General features: G+C 46.7%; 1 protein-coding gene across 2 annotated transcripts in view; it reads left to right on the forward strand.

The window, feature by feature from the left end:
* Positions 1-16,864, forward strand: part of KANK4 (KN motif and ankyrin repeat domains 4) — a 75,196-nt gene extending 58,332 nt beyond the window's left edge. For both annotated transcript variants that reach the window (XM_027537061.1, XM_027537060.1), the window contains 3 exons: positions 5,197-5,339; positions 8,720-8,920; positions 15,153-16,864. In XM_027537061.1, coding sequence (XP_027392862.1) covers positions 5,197-5,339; positions 8,720-8,920; positions 15,153-15,257 — 449 coding nt within the window. In that variant the 3' untranslated portion in view covers positions 15,258-16,864. The remainder of the gene's footprint in view (positions 1-5,196; positions 5,340-8,719; positions 8,921-15,152) is intronic.
* The last annotated feature ends 293 nt before the right edge of the window (positions 16,865-17,157 follow it).

The following is a 17,157-nucleotide window of genomic DNA, read 5'->3' on the forward strand; positions in this document are numbered from 1 at the left end:
TCATCCTTCCTCAGATATGTGTAGACTATGTATGATGTCCATACTGCCTACCACCACAGATGTGACCTACATGGAGCTCTTGCCTTCCCAGGAGTTTACAGCTTGACAGTCAGGATGGAGCAGGATGATGACTCCCAAGAGAGAGGTGTAGAGTGTGATTTCAGGACTGAAAAGAAGGGAGATAACATTCTGCTGAGAGAGCAGGAAGGGCTTCCTTGGTGGCTCAGATGGTAAAGAATCCACCTGCAATGCAGGAGCCCTAAGTTCGATCCCTCGATCAGGAAGATCCCTTGCAGAAGGGAATGGCAACCCATTCCAGTATTCTTGCCTGGGAAATCCCATGGACAGAGGAGCCTGGTGGGCCATGGTCCATAGGGTCACAAAGAGTCAGACACAACTTAATGACTAACACAACACTTAGAGAGCAGGGAAGGTGCACTGCAGTGGGTAGTTTCCTGCAGACAGAGAAATGTCCCAGGCCAATGAAGAGGATCATGTCAAGAAGGAAAAAGATTGTTCACTGGGTCAAATACTGTACTATAGTGTCTCTGGCAGATGAAGCCAAGATTTGGCAGGTTTGGAAAAAGGTCACTGGTGACTTTGGAAACAATTGTTTCAGGGGGTTGTTAGAAGGAAACTGGATTGCAGAGATCTGAATATATTTGTTGTCTGAGAATTCAAGAGAGACACACAGAGAAAGAGAGAGAGAAATAAAGAGAGAGATTAAAGATACAGAGGAGAGAAGATGCTTGATAGAGCATGGTCTTTCAGGAGCTGGAAAAACCTGGAATCCACAGCAGAGACAGATGAGATCAGCCTAGGCAAGCTGCTGGGATATTTATTTTTTCTGAGATGGAAGCAAAAGGAAAGGAGGTGGGCGAAGGTCCAGAGAGATGTTGAGGAGGAGAAAAGGGAAGTGAGCATTAGATTCTTCATTGTTCAGGATCTGGAGAAAGGGAAGACTCTTCCCTCTGGTGGAGAATCATTGCAAATGGCCTTGACCCTCTTAGGAGCTGGAAAAGGCAGTTAAGAGTCAAATAAAAACCTTTGTGTCTGCTGATACAATACCACAGGGCTTGTAGTGGAGTTTCAACAGAGGGTGTGACAATATCAAGCAGTCTAGGAGTGGTGGTATGAGTGCAGGGTGATGGGACTGACTGAAGGTGTGTGGGTCCCAGTCAAATGTCATCTGTGAGTTTAGGAAAGCTGTATGAAGGATATTTAGGATGGTACCTACAAGAGATATAAAACCCCAGATGATATCCATGGATTAGGCCCTCCCTCTACTAAGCCTCTGGCACCTGAGATCTCATTTAGTCTTCATAACTATCCTGTTAGTAGAATGATTATCCCTTTTTTTATAGACAATGAAAGTGACTCTCAGAAAAGTCAACAGATCACGCAATGACTAAGCGCACTGCTGGGGTTTGAAGTCCATACTGTGGAATCCAGGAATCAAAGCACATGCTAGATGTGTAATCCTAATTTAGAGACTACAGGGGAAGTTTAAACAGGTGTCAGGAAGTCCAAATTCCAGATGCAACAACTTTCCTGCAATGTGAATCTCATTCCCCTCACCCCTCCACCGGCTTAAATCCCTCCCATGGCTTCCCCTTACTCTTGGATCAGAAGGCGGCTTCCTCAGCCTGGCCTTCAGGTATCCCAGATGGTCCAGGCCTGTCTGCCTTTCCTTTCTCTGCAGCCACCATGTACCCTCCTTCCTTCCATTCCAGCCACGTGGCCTCAGAGTCACCACACTCATTCCCACCTTGGGACTTCTGCATTTTCTTTCCATCTGGATCCTTTCACCTGAAACTCTTTTCATGACTGGTCCCTTCTCATTGTTCAAGTCACAGCTCAGATGTCACCTCAGAAAGTGATCCATCTAAAGTGGCTGCCCCATCTCTCTCTAGTGGAACATCCTATTTCTTTCGTTAGGTGATCTCTGCTTGTCACTTCTATCTGAGTTCTAACAGAACTGAGCTAATGCAGGAGAGGCTCTGCCTGTCTCATTCCTTTCAGTATCACCAGCACTTGGTCCATTTCCTGGCTCATGGTGGGTGTTGAGTGAAAATATTTGTTAGATGAAAGTGTGGATGGATGACTCCTGGGAGTTAGATTAAATTCCAGTAAGTTTCCCATTCTTCAAAATTCTCTTAAGTAGCCTTGAGGCTCTTTACCTGTGTGGAAAGGTGATGTATGTAATGATAACCTCAAGTTCTTTCTGCATCCCACATCATCAGAGGAAGATAAAGTTACATTTCTAACATTCTTCATGGATTCATGCTGCTGCTGCTGCTGCTAAGTCGCTTCAGTCATGTCTGACTCTGTGTGACCCCAGAGACGGCAGCCCGCCAGGCTCCCCTATCCCTGGGATTCTCCAGGCAAGAACACTGGAGTGGTTCACCATTCCATGGATACCATCAAAATGGTAGCTCAGTTGAGAAAGACACCCTCCTATGCCTCTGGGTTCCAATTATTGTATTCAGTCTTAGGGCTTTTCATTATGGAACATGTATAACAGCAACGCTACTGCTTAAAAGGCTTCCTGGATGGTGTTAGTAGTAAAGAATCCTCCTGCCAATGCAGGAGACTCAAGAGACACACATTCAATCCCTGGGTTGGGAAGATCACTTGGAGAAGGGAATGGCAACCCACTCCAATACTCTTGTCTGGGAAATCCCATGGACAGAGAAGCCTGGTGGGTTACAGTCCATGAAGTCGCAAAGAACAGATCACCTTTGATTTGGTTGTTATAAATTTCTGCTGATGTTTTCTGAGATCCAGTCAATACTCATCAACCATAAAGTGGTTTGGAAGCTTTTCCCTTTAACATGCTGAAATAGCTAAACAGCCACAAGCATAAAGAATGGGGTGGGTTGGTTGGTTGGGGAGACGGTCTGAGAGTCCCATTCCTTTCCCTCACTGTAGAAGGGGTGTCGAGGAGGGCAGATCTGTCCCACTCCCAACTGGGCCCCCTTCCCAGCCATTTGTGCAGAATCTGGAAAGCACATTACAAACTGTAAAAGGCTGCACCGAAGTGACTCATCGTTATTGAGAATAGGGTCATGGGTGCACCTCCACCAGCCTAGTCCTTTGTGAACCGTGCTCTGTTTTACCGAGACACCTCTGTAGAGGAGAAGCTGGCTGACTCAGAGAATGTTCAGTCAAGAGTCTGCCCCTCACCTCTGGGGAGGGCTGGTTTGGTCACTGGAGCTGCTCAGAAACATTGCCTTGAAAGTGTGTGTGGGGGGTCCTCAGTCCTTTTTCAGAGCCCCTGGGGGGGAATTAGTCATTCTACTGAGTCACGTTTCTGAAGAGAGCATAGAGAGTCGTAACCTGAGGCTCATTTACACATCTTAAAAGCAAACATAAAATAGTCATGGGGTAAAAATTTTAAAGTCATTAACCAGGCAATGCAGATAAATATTCCCATCTTTATCAGAACGGGGTTATAAGGCATTGAATGGAGCTGATATTTGCCTTTCATAGCTCAGTTGGTCATGACAGTGGTCAGGGAAGCTTCAGTGAGGAAACTGCTGATTCATGAGCACAACTGTATCCATTGGCATCCTGGTCCATTATGACACATTTCTGAAGAATTGTTTGGGGTGGAGGGACTGTCAGCCAAATATTATTTTTTTCCCCTTGCACAGAACTTATGAGTAAGTCTAACTAACACTTTGTCATAAACCAGATTTGTTTTAATGAATATCTGGGTCTTCAAGAGCAAGTAGTAAGGATGTGACGATAAGAATACCATTCTGGACAATAATAGCAGGAACAGTTAATGCTCATTGAGTGTTTATTATGTGCTAGCTGCCATTCTAAGTGCTCTTAATATATTAACTCATTAAATTTCACAGTAACCTTACAGGTTCTTTTATTATCTCCCTTTTACAGAAAAAATGCTAAGGAAGTCTCAGACTTACTCTACTGAGGTAGTTTTATTACTGGCCTAAAGAGACACAGAGTTTTTCTCCTGAGCAATAGCACAGGGAAGATTTAGTTTTTCACGCTGTGTGTGTGTGTGTTAGTCACTTAGTCGTGTCCGACTCTTTGTGACCCCGTGGACTGTAGCCCACCAGGCTCCTCTGTCCATGGGATTCTCCAGGCAAGAATACTGGAGTGGATTGCCATTTCCTTCTCCAAGTTGTACACCCCTTAAAGGGTTTCCCTGGTGGCTTAGTGATAAAGAGTCTGCAGGAGACATGGGTTCGATCCCTGGGTCAGGAAGATCCCCTGAAAAAGGAAATGGCAACCCACTCCAGTATTCTTTGCCAGAAAGTTCCATGGACAGGAGCCTGGTGGGCTACAGCCCATGGGGTCACAATAGAGTTGGACACAACTAAGCAACAACAACTGCCCTTAAAAGGTGGGAGCCTTCAGGCAACAGGCTGATGATCTCCTCCATCTCCTTTGGTGGGGATGGATGTGAATGCATATCCCCAGGGTTATGAAGCAGAAATTTCCCTTGAGTTCTCATGTAATACTTCATCTTAAAAATATGCCAGTTTTCCATTCTTTTGTGAAATGTATATTCTTAATTGCTTTAATATAAAGATTTGTGAAGTGTTTTTCTATTGTACTTCTCAAATGAGTTGGTTATTCCCAGAAGATTTCTGTGTTTATCCTGGGGCATTTTTTCATGTCCTCTGGTCCATTTCACAAGGTATCACTAGGCCTTTGAAAGGACCTACAACCACAGCCAGTGGTTTATGAGTTATACGTAGACACAGAGCAAGACCCGAAATGCACACCTGAGGGCGACGTGAGGCTGTGTGAGTGATGGGCTCTAGCGTCAGATAGACCTGACACCCAATGAGTGAGTCCTGCTCTCGATTCTCCTTCACTGGGGCATTGACAGAGTTTCACTCACCTTCTTCACTCCACTGAAGGACACCTTCAGTGTCCTTATCTGTAAAATATGAATAATAGTGCCCCACTTTAGGAAGTAAAGTCAAGGTCATAGGCCTAGGTCATCTCTGACTCTCCTCTGCACCTTTTTTGCTAGGTAGCCTCAGAAAAGTAGCCACTGTTAAAGGCTGCTAAAAATGTAGAATACAGATTCCACCACTGGGAAAGAATTGCTCTATTCTGTGGCCCTTTAACCAGCGGGAAGCCTCCTATTGAACAGGCTAAAGCTTGGCTTCCGGCATTTTAAGAGCTCTTCCAGCTTCAGTGTTTCTCTTGCAGGTGTCTGCAACGTGGACCATCAGAACAAAGCTGGCTATACTGCTGTGATGATCACTCCCCTGGCTTCTGCCGAGACCGATGAAGACATGGCTGTTGTCTGGAAGCTCTTAAGAGAAGGGAATGTGAACATCCAAGCTACTCAGGTAGGAGGAGTGAACATGATCTCCTCTTTAATGAATGTGGCTCCTCCTAGTTTTATTCTGCCAGTGGGGTGAGGAACTCCATGGATCCAGTTTTTAGCCCGAGAAGTCTGGGCCCTCCAACTGGCATCTATCCAAAGATTGGACTTCTGGTTTCCTTGGAGCCTCCTGAGGCCCAGACAGGCTGGGACAGAGGTTATGAACTTGTAATCTATGTTCTGGGCTGAAACTTGGCAAATTCCTTCCGGACTCCTTGAACTGAAAGTTCCCACAGATAGCATCTGGACAAGGCATTTGCTACTTGTGATCTAGAAAGCCCCTGGAGGTGATACATAGAGGGATCATGAATCACAGAGCAGTTCAGAGGGTTGGGTTGTCTCTGTTCAGCTGCAGGGCCCTTCTACTTGAGAATATGGAACAAAGGTGTAACCCTTAGCCAGTAGGGCTATGAGTCAGATGGAGCTCCATATGGAACATGGGAACTCTTCAAGAGGCCACTTGCCCATCTTTGACCAAGAGGAGAATAAGTGGAGTGCATTCCACTCTCCTTTTCCCCCTAGAGTGATCATAGGTATAGCCCTACTCTCAAGAATTATGAAGGGTCTGATATTGTACTCTCCCTTAAAGCTAACAAGTTAGCTGCCACAGTGTCATGGATGCTGGCAGAAGACACAGGACTCCTATTGCCAAAGGACAGTGTGGTACTTCCAGTGGTAACAGTAGTCAGAGCATCACTATTTATACCTGTTCCCAGAGTCCCAATAGCTACAGGGCGCTGTGAGGAGGAGCAGATCCCTGTGCACAGAGAGGGCTGTGTTACTAGAGAGAAACCCTGAGCTTAGGGAGCCTGAATCTTCCATACTGGGTAGTAAGCATGACTACCCTCTGTTCTGAAGGAGACACTACCTCTGTCCTCCAGTGCTGTTCACTGTACGTTCTTCCTTAAAAAGACAGTGAAACAAAAGGCCAGATAGTCCCTCACTCACAGGATTGCAGCAAACCAAGATACCATAGAAAACTGTCTCCCAACAATCCATTTAACTCTGCTCTCCACCCCAGCCCAAGGTGATCGCAGCTAAACCTGATGGCAAAGTCCTTTTGCCCACTTCACACAATAGCGATCCTATTGGTGGCAAAAATCAGGCATTCATAGCTTACTTTCTGGTTTTAAAGTGTTTTCACTCACCTATAGCTTACACTGTAGGACTCAATAAAGCTGTTTTCACTTCAAATAATGTTTTCCATAAACATAGTAAATCTTTTTTCTCAGTTGGTCCTCTTGAAGGCAGAATGCTCGCTAATGATCAAAATATATGCCCTTCTTGTAGAGGAGAAACCAATGCTCTAGAAGAGTAAGGGACCCATCCCACATTGCCAAGGGAAGAAAAGGATTACAGTGTAGCTGTGCTCTTCAGCGCCCCCTGGGGGTTTTAGGTATTAAGGGAGCCATGGGCATCAGGGTAGATAGAAGTGAGCTGGGAGGCCAGGAGTCTCCTGGGCTAAGCTACCTATTTCTCTCTGTATCTCCAGGGTCGGCACTGCACCACGCTGGTAACAGTGCTCTGTAAATGTTTGTTGAATTAAATTGTATGGAACCAGGCCAGGATGGGGGTGAGGAAGGAAAGGGTCCCAAGTCGGGCAGGGGGCAGACAGGAAATCGTCTGTCTATGACATCTGGCTTTCATACCACTCGGAGAGAGGGGCCTGGAGGGAAAACTGTGGTCTGGTTAGTACAGTCAACAAGCATTACCTCCGGATCAGGTATAAGCAAACTAAAGAGCAAAGAGTCTTCTCTGGAAAGATCTGAGTTCCAGAGAAATGGGGAACCAGGACATCTAATGATACATTGCCACAGTGGTCAGACATTATCTCTAACACTCAAAAAGACAACAATAGCTAAAATGTATGCAACATTTGGGCTTCTCTGGCGGCTCAGATGGTAAAGAATATGTCTGCAATGCAGGAGACCCGGGTTTGATCCCTGGGTTGGGACAATCCCCTGGAAAAGGGAATGGCTAAGCTACCCACTTCAGTGAAATCCCACAGACAGAGGAGCCTGGAGGGCTACAGTCCATGGGATCACGAAGAGAGGGACACAACTGAGTGTCTAACACATTCACACACATAACATTTGGGCCGCATGCAGGTCCCACAATAGCCCCAGGGGGTACGTAATATCCTTAAGCATTCCTGTTTTACCAGATCAGCAAAAATCACCAAGAGGTTAACTTATCCAGACTCACATAAGCAGTATATGATAGGGACAGCCTTTTTCTGATTGAAACCCCCTTTTCTCTAAGCCCCAGCCTTCTGGGCAGGGAAACATAATCTATCAGTGACGGCATTTTGGAGCCTTAATCAGTGAACACATCAGCCAACATGTTTTACATGTAAGACACTGTGCTCAGAGTCACAGGGGACCTGAAGGGAGAGAAAACAGAGCCCTTACCTCATTCTTACAACCTTACAAAGCCTGACACTCAGTCAGAGAGACCCACCTGACCCGCCTGGAACCCAGGAGAGAATCATGAGTGCAAAATATATAATCAAGTTATATAAGAGTACTGTGTATATACAGGAAAATCCAGGAGAAATGATGATCAGTTTGTTATCAGAAAAAATAGCTACCACACATTTTTATATTTATACCCTTTATTTCATTTGACTTTCACAAATACTCTGACCAAGATTGACCAAGATTCTGGGACCCCAAGTGACGTGGCCAGGGTCACACACTAGGAAACAGCAGAAGCAGAGCTTTGTCTCACTTTCTGACTCTGATCCATTGCCGTGTGCACTGATTATTACAAGCAAGTGAAAGAGTGTTGTCAATGGTTGTGGGTTAGCGATGACCTTAGTACCATGCAGAGAGCTCGGTGAGAAAAGAGCGTTCTGGGTATCATTCAGCTGAAAATATCAGAGGCGTTCAGAGCAATCCCAGGCTTCTTAGAGGAAGTTAGGCTGGGGCAGGCAGTCAGAAGCCATGTTCCTGATTTTTAAACCCTTTGTTTATTCCATCATTCAACATTTATCAGCATGTACTTGGGACTAGGTGCTGGAGAGAGAGATGAAAAAGACTTAGTCCTTGCCATCAAAGATGTCACAGCCCATGAGAAAGAGAGAGGTTGCAGTACCAAATGGTAAGTGTTGTGTTATGAAACCTGTGCTTGGCGTGTAAGTTGAGGGCTTTAGAGAGGATGTACATTTGACTGGTGTCTTGGAAAGAGTAGAAGTTTGCCAGGCTAAGGAAGATATGTCCCATACCATGGAGATTCAGATCAACTGTCACTTTCCAGAGAAGTCTTTCCTGCTTACACGTAGGCTATAGAGGGGGTCCTTCCCATCAGCCACAACCTGACCACACCCCTGCTCTCTGTGTGCAGGGGGGCCAGACGGCGCTGATGCTGGGAGTCAGCCACGACAGGGGGGACATGGTCCAGGCGCTGCTGAGCTGCCAGGCAGATGTCAACCTACAGGACCATGATGGATCGTCCGCCCTCATGCTGGCCTGTTGCCATGGCAACACGGACATGGTGCGGCTGCTCCTGGCACATCCAACCTGCGACAGCAGCCTTACTGACAAGGTGAGACTTATAGGCAATTAACAAGTGGGTGTTCCACTTTCCTTCCTGGAAAGTACCTTGCCAGCCAGCAGAATTCAAGGAAGCATATGGCAGCAGCAACAGATTTAACCTCATAAGGCTGTTCTTGGGTTTAAATGAGATGACCCATGTAAATGCTGAGACTTGCAGCTGGGAAACCCCAAACTCTAGCCTTTTACACCATTCTGACGGGTTATGTCCAGGCCTGCTCTCAGCCCTGAAGCACATCTGATCATGGCAATAACAGTATGTGTCCTTTGAGGCACAGCTTGAGCAAGGAAGCTCTGCTGTCCATGGGGCTCCCAAAAGGCAGGAGGAGGGAACCATGTGCAAATCATGTCCCTTCTTGGACAGTGGCCCACCTTACAGAGGGGCCCATTTCATGGAGACACCCTGCCTGAAGCTGCATTGCCAGACAGTCTTCTTGTAAGGCGATGGTGATGGCAACGATGAGGATGGTGATGATGGTGGTGGTGACCATAATGAGATAACAGTAGTGAAGAGTTAACCCATGTCACGTGATGGCTCGGTGCCAGGTACTATACCAAGCAGTTACCTCAGACCATCTTGTTTAAACCCCATAACAACGGAGTCACCGTTTGATGCCACCCATCAATTTGCTCTTTGCTCTTGAGGAAACGGAGGTACCAAGTGGTGAAGTAACATGTTCAAGGTCACACAGCTAGCTAGTAGAACCAGCTCCATCAGACTCCTAAGAACACTCATAAAAACTAACTCTTTCTATGCACTACCTCATGAATCCTCTCAATAGTCCAGTAGGGGGACTTCCCTGGTGATCCAGTAGCTAAGACACCATGCTCCCAATGCAGGGGGCCTGGGTTTGATCCCTAGTTAAAGAATCAGATCTCACATGCTGCCGCTAAGGGTTTTCATGCCACCGCTGAAGATCCTGGGTGCCAAATGACTAAATAAATGAATAAATCAATCAATAAATATCAAAAAGATCCAGTGAGGTAGAGCCTGCCATCCCTGTTTTGTACTGACAAGAATGAAGAGGCCTTGAGTGCTTATGTAGCAGTCATAGGTCACAAGCTTCTTATTCTTGGAGTGAGAATTCAAGCCCAGGTCTGACTCCAGTGTCCTTAATGCTGGCATTATAATTTAATGCTTTAAACAGACTTCTCTGTATTTTCTTAGCATCCACAGTTCAAAAGGGACAAAGGCCTGGGGAGGGAAAGAGAGCCCCCTCCCCACCCAGGGACAGCCTGTCTTACTAGGCCACCTCTGAACTCCCCACCATTGTTCCATCAGTGATTCAAGCTGCCAAGTCTCTCCCACCACACTCAGGCAGCAGGCAGGCCTGCCCCTTGTCTTCAGGTCCCCCGAACCCCAGCTCTGTCCAAAGTCATTTCTGTGATCAGTGGAGAGCACAGAACCTCTTGAAATGCCTCTGGGAACAGTGGTGGGCTCTGGAAGTAAGAGCCTCCTTTTCCAGATGGGATACAGTCAGACAAAGGCTCTGTGTCAATGAGCTCCCTGTAGGGTTGGCCTGGGGCTGAAGGAGGTAGCCCTTTAATCTGGAACAGGCCCAGGGCCCTTTTATGGGTAACCACGACAATGGAGGAGGCCTGAGAGGGCAGGCCTGCAGGACGGGTGACAGAATCTTTGCAAGTCCCTGGTTAGCAGGTATCATCAAGCAGTGAGACTGAGGGTATCTTGCAGAGTCTGCCACAGACTAGAGAGCTCAGTGGCTTCCTTCAGGAGGTGGAGGAAGAGCCATGGCAGGAGGACTCCATGGTTCTTCCAACAAATTGAGTGGTGGTTAGAAGCATGGACTTTTAAAAACCCATGAGTTTGAAACTGGGCTGTGTAACTGTGCCTTTGGGCAGGTCACCTAACCACTCTGAGCCTCAGTATGCTGGTCTGTAAATGAGGATGGTAATAGACCAGACCTTAATATGGTAACATTTGTAAAGCCCCTATTAGATATCTAAGAAATATTTAGTTAATGGCAACTGTTTATTGTTGTGAATAGGTGAACCATGAGACCAAATGCAAAGCAACCACCACATGAATGAGTAGGGACCAGGGCATTTGCGCACAGTGTCTGGAGGGAATAGGGAGGATGAAGGTCTGGAGTTAGGAGGGGCCAATCAGAGAAGACTGGTCCTCAAAGGGAGACATGGTTCTCATTCGGGAGTGATTTTTCCCTCCAGGGGAGATCCCACAGTGTCTGAAGACATTTTTATCTGTCATAAGTATGTGCAGGGGTCAGTCCTGGCATCTAGTGGGTAGAGGCCAGGGATGTTGCTGGACATCCTACAATGTACAGCATCAGTGAAGAATTACAAATTATCTGGCCCAACATGTCAGTAGTGCCAAGGCTGAGAAACTCTGGTATAGGTGAATATTGAAGTACTGAACTTGGATGAAAAGCCATCCAAGTCAAGTGCTGGATCAGGAAGAGCCAGACTAGGGTTGAGGACCAGGCTGGCTGCAGTTTGGGGGAGGGCTGGAAGCTGGGGAAGTAGGAACGGGGCAGCTAAACCGGAGATGGTGACAGAAGCCTGTCCTAGGGGAGGGTGGAGAGGGTTAGGTGATGCCCAGCGAGCAGAGGGTTGCCCGGGCAGTCAGACAGCAGGCCCACAGAAGGTTCTAGATCCCAGCTCACAGAGGTCAGTCTCCTACTGCCTGCTGACGTTTCCCAGCAGAAATTCCCCAAATTGACTTGGGTGAGAAATGTCAGTGGGAGATAGGGACAGCTGACTGGGGACCCAGCAAGCACCAAGCCCTGTGCCTCCTGCTGTGCATAGAGGGGTGGCATCCAGCCCTTATCATGATCACCATCTTGTTTCAATGTTCAGTTTCCAAGGAGACTTAGGTGCTCTGTTGGAAAATTGAGAGAGGAATCATGTCTTGAAATTGGGTTCTTTCATCCTGCCAACATTTAAAGGTTGCTGTGAATGCAGAACCCCCAGAACAGCCAGCAAGGTGTCTTCCCCAAGTTTGGAAGGTAATTGGAGAAATTGATCACCCAGACTCTTGGGGCAGCCAGAGTGATGAAAGATGGGGAGGTGGTGGTGAAGATGGATGCCTGCCCCCAACCCCGAGGCTCACCCTTGGAAGGGCTTATCTGGTCTGTGCCTCCAAAACACTTATCAAATTGAGACCTTCTAGAATAGTACATCATGACAAATGCTGGGCTGGAAGAAGCACAAGCTGAAATCAAGATTGCCGGGAGAAATATCAATCACCTCAGATATGCAGATGACACCACCCTTATGGCAGAAAGTGAAGAGGAACTATAAAGCCTCTTGATGAAAGTGAAAGAGGAGAGTGAAAAAGTTGGCTTAAAGCTCAACATTCAGAAAACGAAGATCATGGCATCTGGTCCCATCACTTCATGGGAAATAGATGGGGAAACAGTGGAAACAGTGTCAGACTTTATTTTTTTGTGCTCCAAAATCACTGCAGATGGTGACTGTAGCCATGAAATTAAAAGACGCTTACTCCTTGGAAGAAAGTTATGACCAACCTAGATAGTATGTTGAAAAGCAGAGACATTACTTTGCCAACAAAGGTCCATCTAGTCAAGGCTATGGTTTTTCCAGTGGTCATGTATGGATGTGAGAGTTGGACTGTGAAGAAGGCTGAGTGCTGAAGAATTGATGCTTTTGAAGTGTGGTGTTGGAGAAGACTCTTGAGAGTCCCTTGGACTGCAAGGAGATCCAACCAGTCCATTCTGAAGGAGATCAGCCCTGGGATTTCTTTGGAAGGAATGATGCTAAAGCTGAAACTCCAATACTTTGGCCACCTCATGTGAAGAGTTGACTCATTGGAAAAGACTCTGATGCTGGGAGGGATTGGGGGCAGGAGGAGAAGGGGACGACAGAGGATGAGATGGCTGGATAGCATCACTGACTCGATGGACGTGAGTCTGAGTGAACTCTGGGAGTTTGTGATGGACAGGGAGGCCTGGCGTGCTGCAATTCATGGGGTCGCAAAGAGTCAGACATGACTGAGCGACTGATCTGAACTGAACTGAGAAGGCAGAGACTATGCCTTGCCCATCTTTGCCTGATGTGCAGTGGCTTCTTGTTGAGTTCTTGTCATACTGCAAGATAACCCCCCACCAGACACACACACACACACACACACACACACACACACACACACAGGTGTGCTGGCTGCCCGAGCCCCTGCCATCTCTCTGGGCCTGCAGTGCTGCTGAATAGGGACCTGCCATTCCTGACTTCCACCAGAGCTGCGTGCCATGGACCTGTTCCCAGTGCTCCAGCAGAGTCATCTCAGGGACACACCCTCCTCAGGTGGTCTCTCTGGCCACACTTTCTGAACTGAATGGGCCCCCCCACTTTCTATGTCTGTAGTTGAAGAGCCCATAGATGTAGGCTGTCATCTCCAGGTGGGCCCTGTCTAAGTTGCACATGTCCCCTGGGACTGGCCCTGTGACTCTTGCCTGGTTAATCACACTGTTTGTGTTTATGTGAAGCCTCCGGGTTGATGAAGTATAGCAGGGGACAGGCCTAAATAAACCCCAGTGCCTCTGTGGGGCTTTCACAAGATGCCTCTGAGGAACATCTTTGCTTTCTTCCAGACTTGTCCATTCTAGGAACATATTCGTTAGGATTCAGGTGGCTCAAGTTCTTGATCAACTTGAATACTCTCTGTTATAATGTCACTGGCATTCCCTCTTTCAACAGTGCATATTAGGACCTACAGACCGCAGGCATGGGGCCAGGGGCTGGGCCAGCAGAACAGGCCAGATCCAGTGTCTGACCTCTTGGGGACTGAGATTTGTCAAATAATCCCACAAATATCAAGTTACAAAGACTGATAAAAGCAGGGCCCAAGGAGTCACGAGGCCTTTTCAGGGAAAACTTCATCTTTGTCTGTTTGGGGAAGCCTGTCTGCTGAAAGGCCACTTCCTTGGCCTGTCCCCCACCCTTCCCCCATACACACAGGGTGGTCATCCTCTCTGGAGCTCAGTCTGCTTCTCTGCTGCTTGTTTGGCCTCTGGCCATGCATTATAGCTATTTACGTGTGTGTGGGGCCCTGGTGGCAGCTGGACTCCATCCTGAAGCTCAGAGAAGAGACTGAAGGGGTTTTAGCTGAGTGTGAACACTTCCCACCTGCTTCTGTGGCATTTCCACATTTTAGGAAGTAGTTTCCCCCATCCGCAGTAGAGAGCACTCTAGTGAATCTTAGGTGGCCCCCATGTGTCAACTTATTAATGTTTATGCTGCAAGATGTAAAAATATTCACACATTTAAATGGGCTAAGTAAGAACCAGAGATAACCTTAGGTTGGATTTTGCCTCCAAATGAGTTGCCAGAAAAGTGGGTTTTGGAGCTGTTATGGTTTCATAATTCTGGGTACAGGCTGGAGCCCTCATGGAGCTCAGCATCTCCTGCATCATGGTAGCCCTTCCCCTCATCTCTGTGTAGAGATGGTGCTGCCTACTGAGAGTTGCTCTGCCTGCAGCTTCTTTAGATAGCAGGAGGCAGCTCCCTGCACTGCAACTGAAGTGAGAAAAGTAGCGTGGTATTAAATATCAGGAGGTAAAAATAAATGTGCCCTTCCTAGCTGCAAACCCACTTCAAAGAATTGATCCTTAGGAAATAATTAGGAATGGGAGCATGCTTTCTGCACTAAGTTTATGATGGTGAAGACTTGGAAACAACCTAAATCTCCAGTAGAAGGAAAATAGTTCAGTAAATAATGGAATATTACAGAGTGGATAAGAAAAATGATATGTTCTGATGACTGTGTAAGAGCAGGGAAAATCTCATAGCATATCATGATGAGTTAAAAATAAAAGCAACATTCAAAATTGATACACATGATCATTCCTCTACATAAAAACCAACAACACATTTGCATAGAAGAAAAGATTGGAGGGAAATTCACCAAAATGCTAACTTTCGTTTCGGTCTGTGTAATGAAATAATGGAAGAGTTGTTTTCATTCCTCTGTTTTCCGATTTAAAAAGAAAAAGTGTTAAAAACCAAGTGACACTTCTTTATTTTCATTGGCACAAGTTTCCCACAAATTTCCTTCTGTTTCCACAGAAGGGAGCCCGTTTCTCTGACCTCATGTCATTGGAGTCTCCTCCTCTCCTCTGAGAAAGCTTGAAACAGACTTCTATGCCCTGTGTATATCCTTGGTTCCCAACTCACCCTTCCTTTCTGCGGTGGGATAAAAATTTGTTTTTCCTTTTCTTTCTCTCCTGTAGGCTGGCCAAACGGCTTTGTCCATCGCTCTGAAATCACCCGCCCATGTGGAAATTGCAGGGCTGCTTCGGGCCCACTTGAAGCAGGGCAGGTCCCTGGGGCCATAGGGGCAGTGGAAGAGCTGGCAGCTGTGAACAGAAGAAGCTTTGTCTGGATTCCTCCGTTGCCCTTGGAGAGGGCATGGGTCATAGCCAGAGGGCTGCCCCTGAAAAGAAGAAACAATGTCGAATATGCACATACATTCCTGTTGTATAATTTTGCTCATTAGGCTGCTTTGTAGTTTTTGCCTTAGGCCAAGCCCCAAAACTCTGGGCTGTAGAGGGGTGCAAGGTGCCAGGTACATTGGTGTCGGCTAAAAATATTCCCAAACATCTTCAGCCTTGAATTCCTCATGACTCTATCCTTTGCCAAACCGTGTAGTGAGCAAGCAGGCAGGAGCACAGTAGCAAAGCAATACTTTTTACGTGGAATTTTAAAATGTACTGTCTTTTTGTTTTTTAATCAATTATATAGGAAGATGTCCCACTGGACATGCATGTCTAGAGAGGAAGGGTGGGGAAGGGGTGGGATTTAAGCAGCTGCCCTGGCAATCATTCTCTGGAGGACCTTAGGAGAATCACCGTGCAGGCAGGTGAAACTGAACAAATCCCACTGGGGCCTTTGTTTAGTTGGGGTTGACAGAGAAATCTTAAATTCAGATGAGGTAGGAAGAAGCACATTGGTGTCAGTGCCAGATACACAGTCTTGACCATTTCCAAGTCATCAGGTGGCTCCACTTTGCACCAGGGAAATTGAAATTGAGCAGAAAGTTATCCAAACTAGTGAAGCCCATCACATGTATTTAGGCAGAGCCCAGTTACATAAGCTCTTCTAAATCTGTGAAAGAAACAAATTAATCAGAGTGAGCATCCTTCTCAGGGTAGGTTCTTGTCATCTCGATGCCACCTCTTTTTTTTGTAGTAGTATCCTTGGTGGTTTAGTTGCTAAGTCTTGTCCGATTCTTGTGACCCTACGGGCTGTAGCCCACCAGGCTCCTCTGTCCCCAGTCCGTGGGATTTTCTTGGCAAGAATACTGGAGTGGGTAGCCTTTTCTTTCTCCAGGGGATCTTCCCTACCCAGAGATCGAACCCAGGTCTCCTGCATTGCAGACAGATTTTTTACCCACCGAGGAAGCAGCAGTACCCATGGCCCTCATGGTAATCCTGGATCATTTCCACTCCACCTTTATGAGCGGACTATGAGCCCTCATGAGGTTCTGAGGTTTCCAAGGCTCCTGGATGCAGAACCTGCCAGTGTGGGCTGCAGCAAGAATGTGGAGGCTGGGCCCAGTAGGGCGTGTTCTGCATAGACATATATCTCTTCTGAAAAGCTCCTTCTTAGGCTTCCACAATCCCAGGGGCCACCATGTGCATGGCTCTATCTATGGATTTGTTCTTTTAAAAAAATCTCTCATGCAAAAAAACCCATCTTGTATAAAAAGGGAAGACATCATAGTTGGGTGAGCCTCACATTGGCAACCCAAAAGCTTGAGTTCTCATCTGATTCAGATACAAATTTGCTTGATGCCCCTTGAGTGAGTCCTGGTCTCGTTTTCATCATCTCTAAAAACGGAAGTTATCATACAACCTAACTAACTCCTGGGGTTGCTGGGCAAGGAACAGCCGATGGAAGTCTTAGAGTCCAATTTGTAATCCATGAAGACTGTCTACACAAATGGCACAGCAAACGTCAGTACAACTTGTGATTCATAAGAGAGGCTCAAAGTCCCAGAGCAGGACTTGATGTGTGACAGTGTTGCCCAGAGAGAATGGAGTAAAGAATGATCTAAAATGCTTTAAATGGGTTTGTTTTTACCTTAAAGCGCATTTTAAGAGCAGAACCCCACATTAATAATGTCCTAGCCCAGTTCTTCTCAAATTTTAATGTGCATACGAATCACCTGGAGATCTTATTAGAGTTTGGTCAGTCTGGGAGGGAAGGGGGCTGGAGAGTCTACATTTCTAACCG

The sequence above is a fragment of the Bos indicus x Bos taurus genome, chromosome 3, assembly GCF_003369695.1.
Source record: "Bos indicus x Bos taurus breed Angus x Brahman F1 hybrid chromosome 3, Bos_hybrid_MaternalHap_v2.0, whole genome shotgun sequence".
Classification (NCBI taxonomy): Eukaryota; Metazoa; Chordata; class Mammalia; order Artiodactyla; family Bovidae; genus Bos; species Bos indicus x Bos taurus.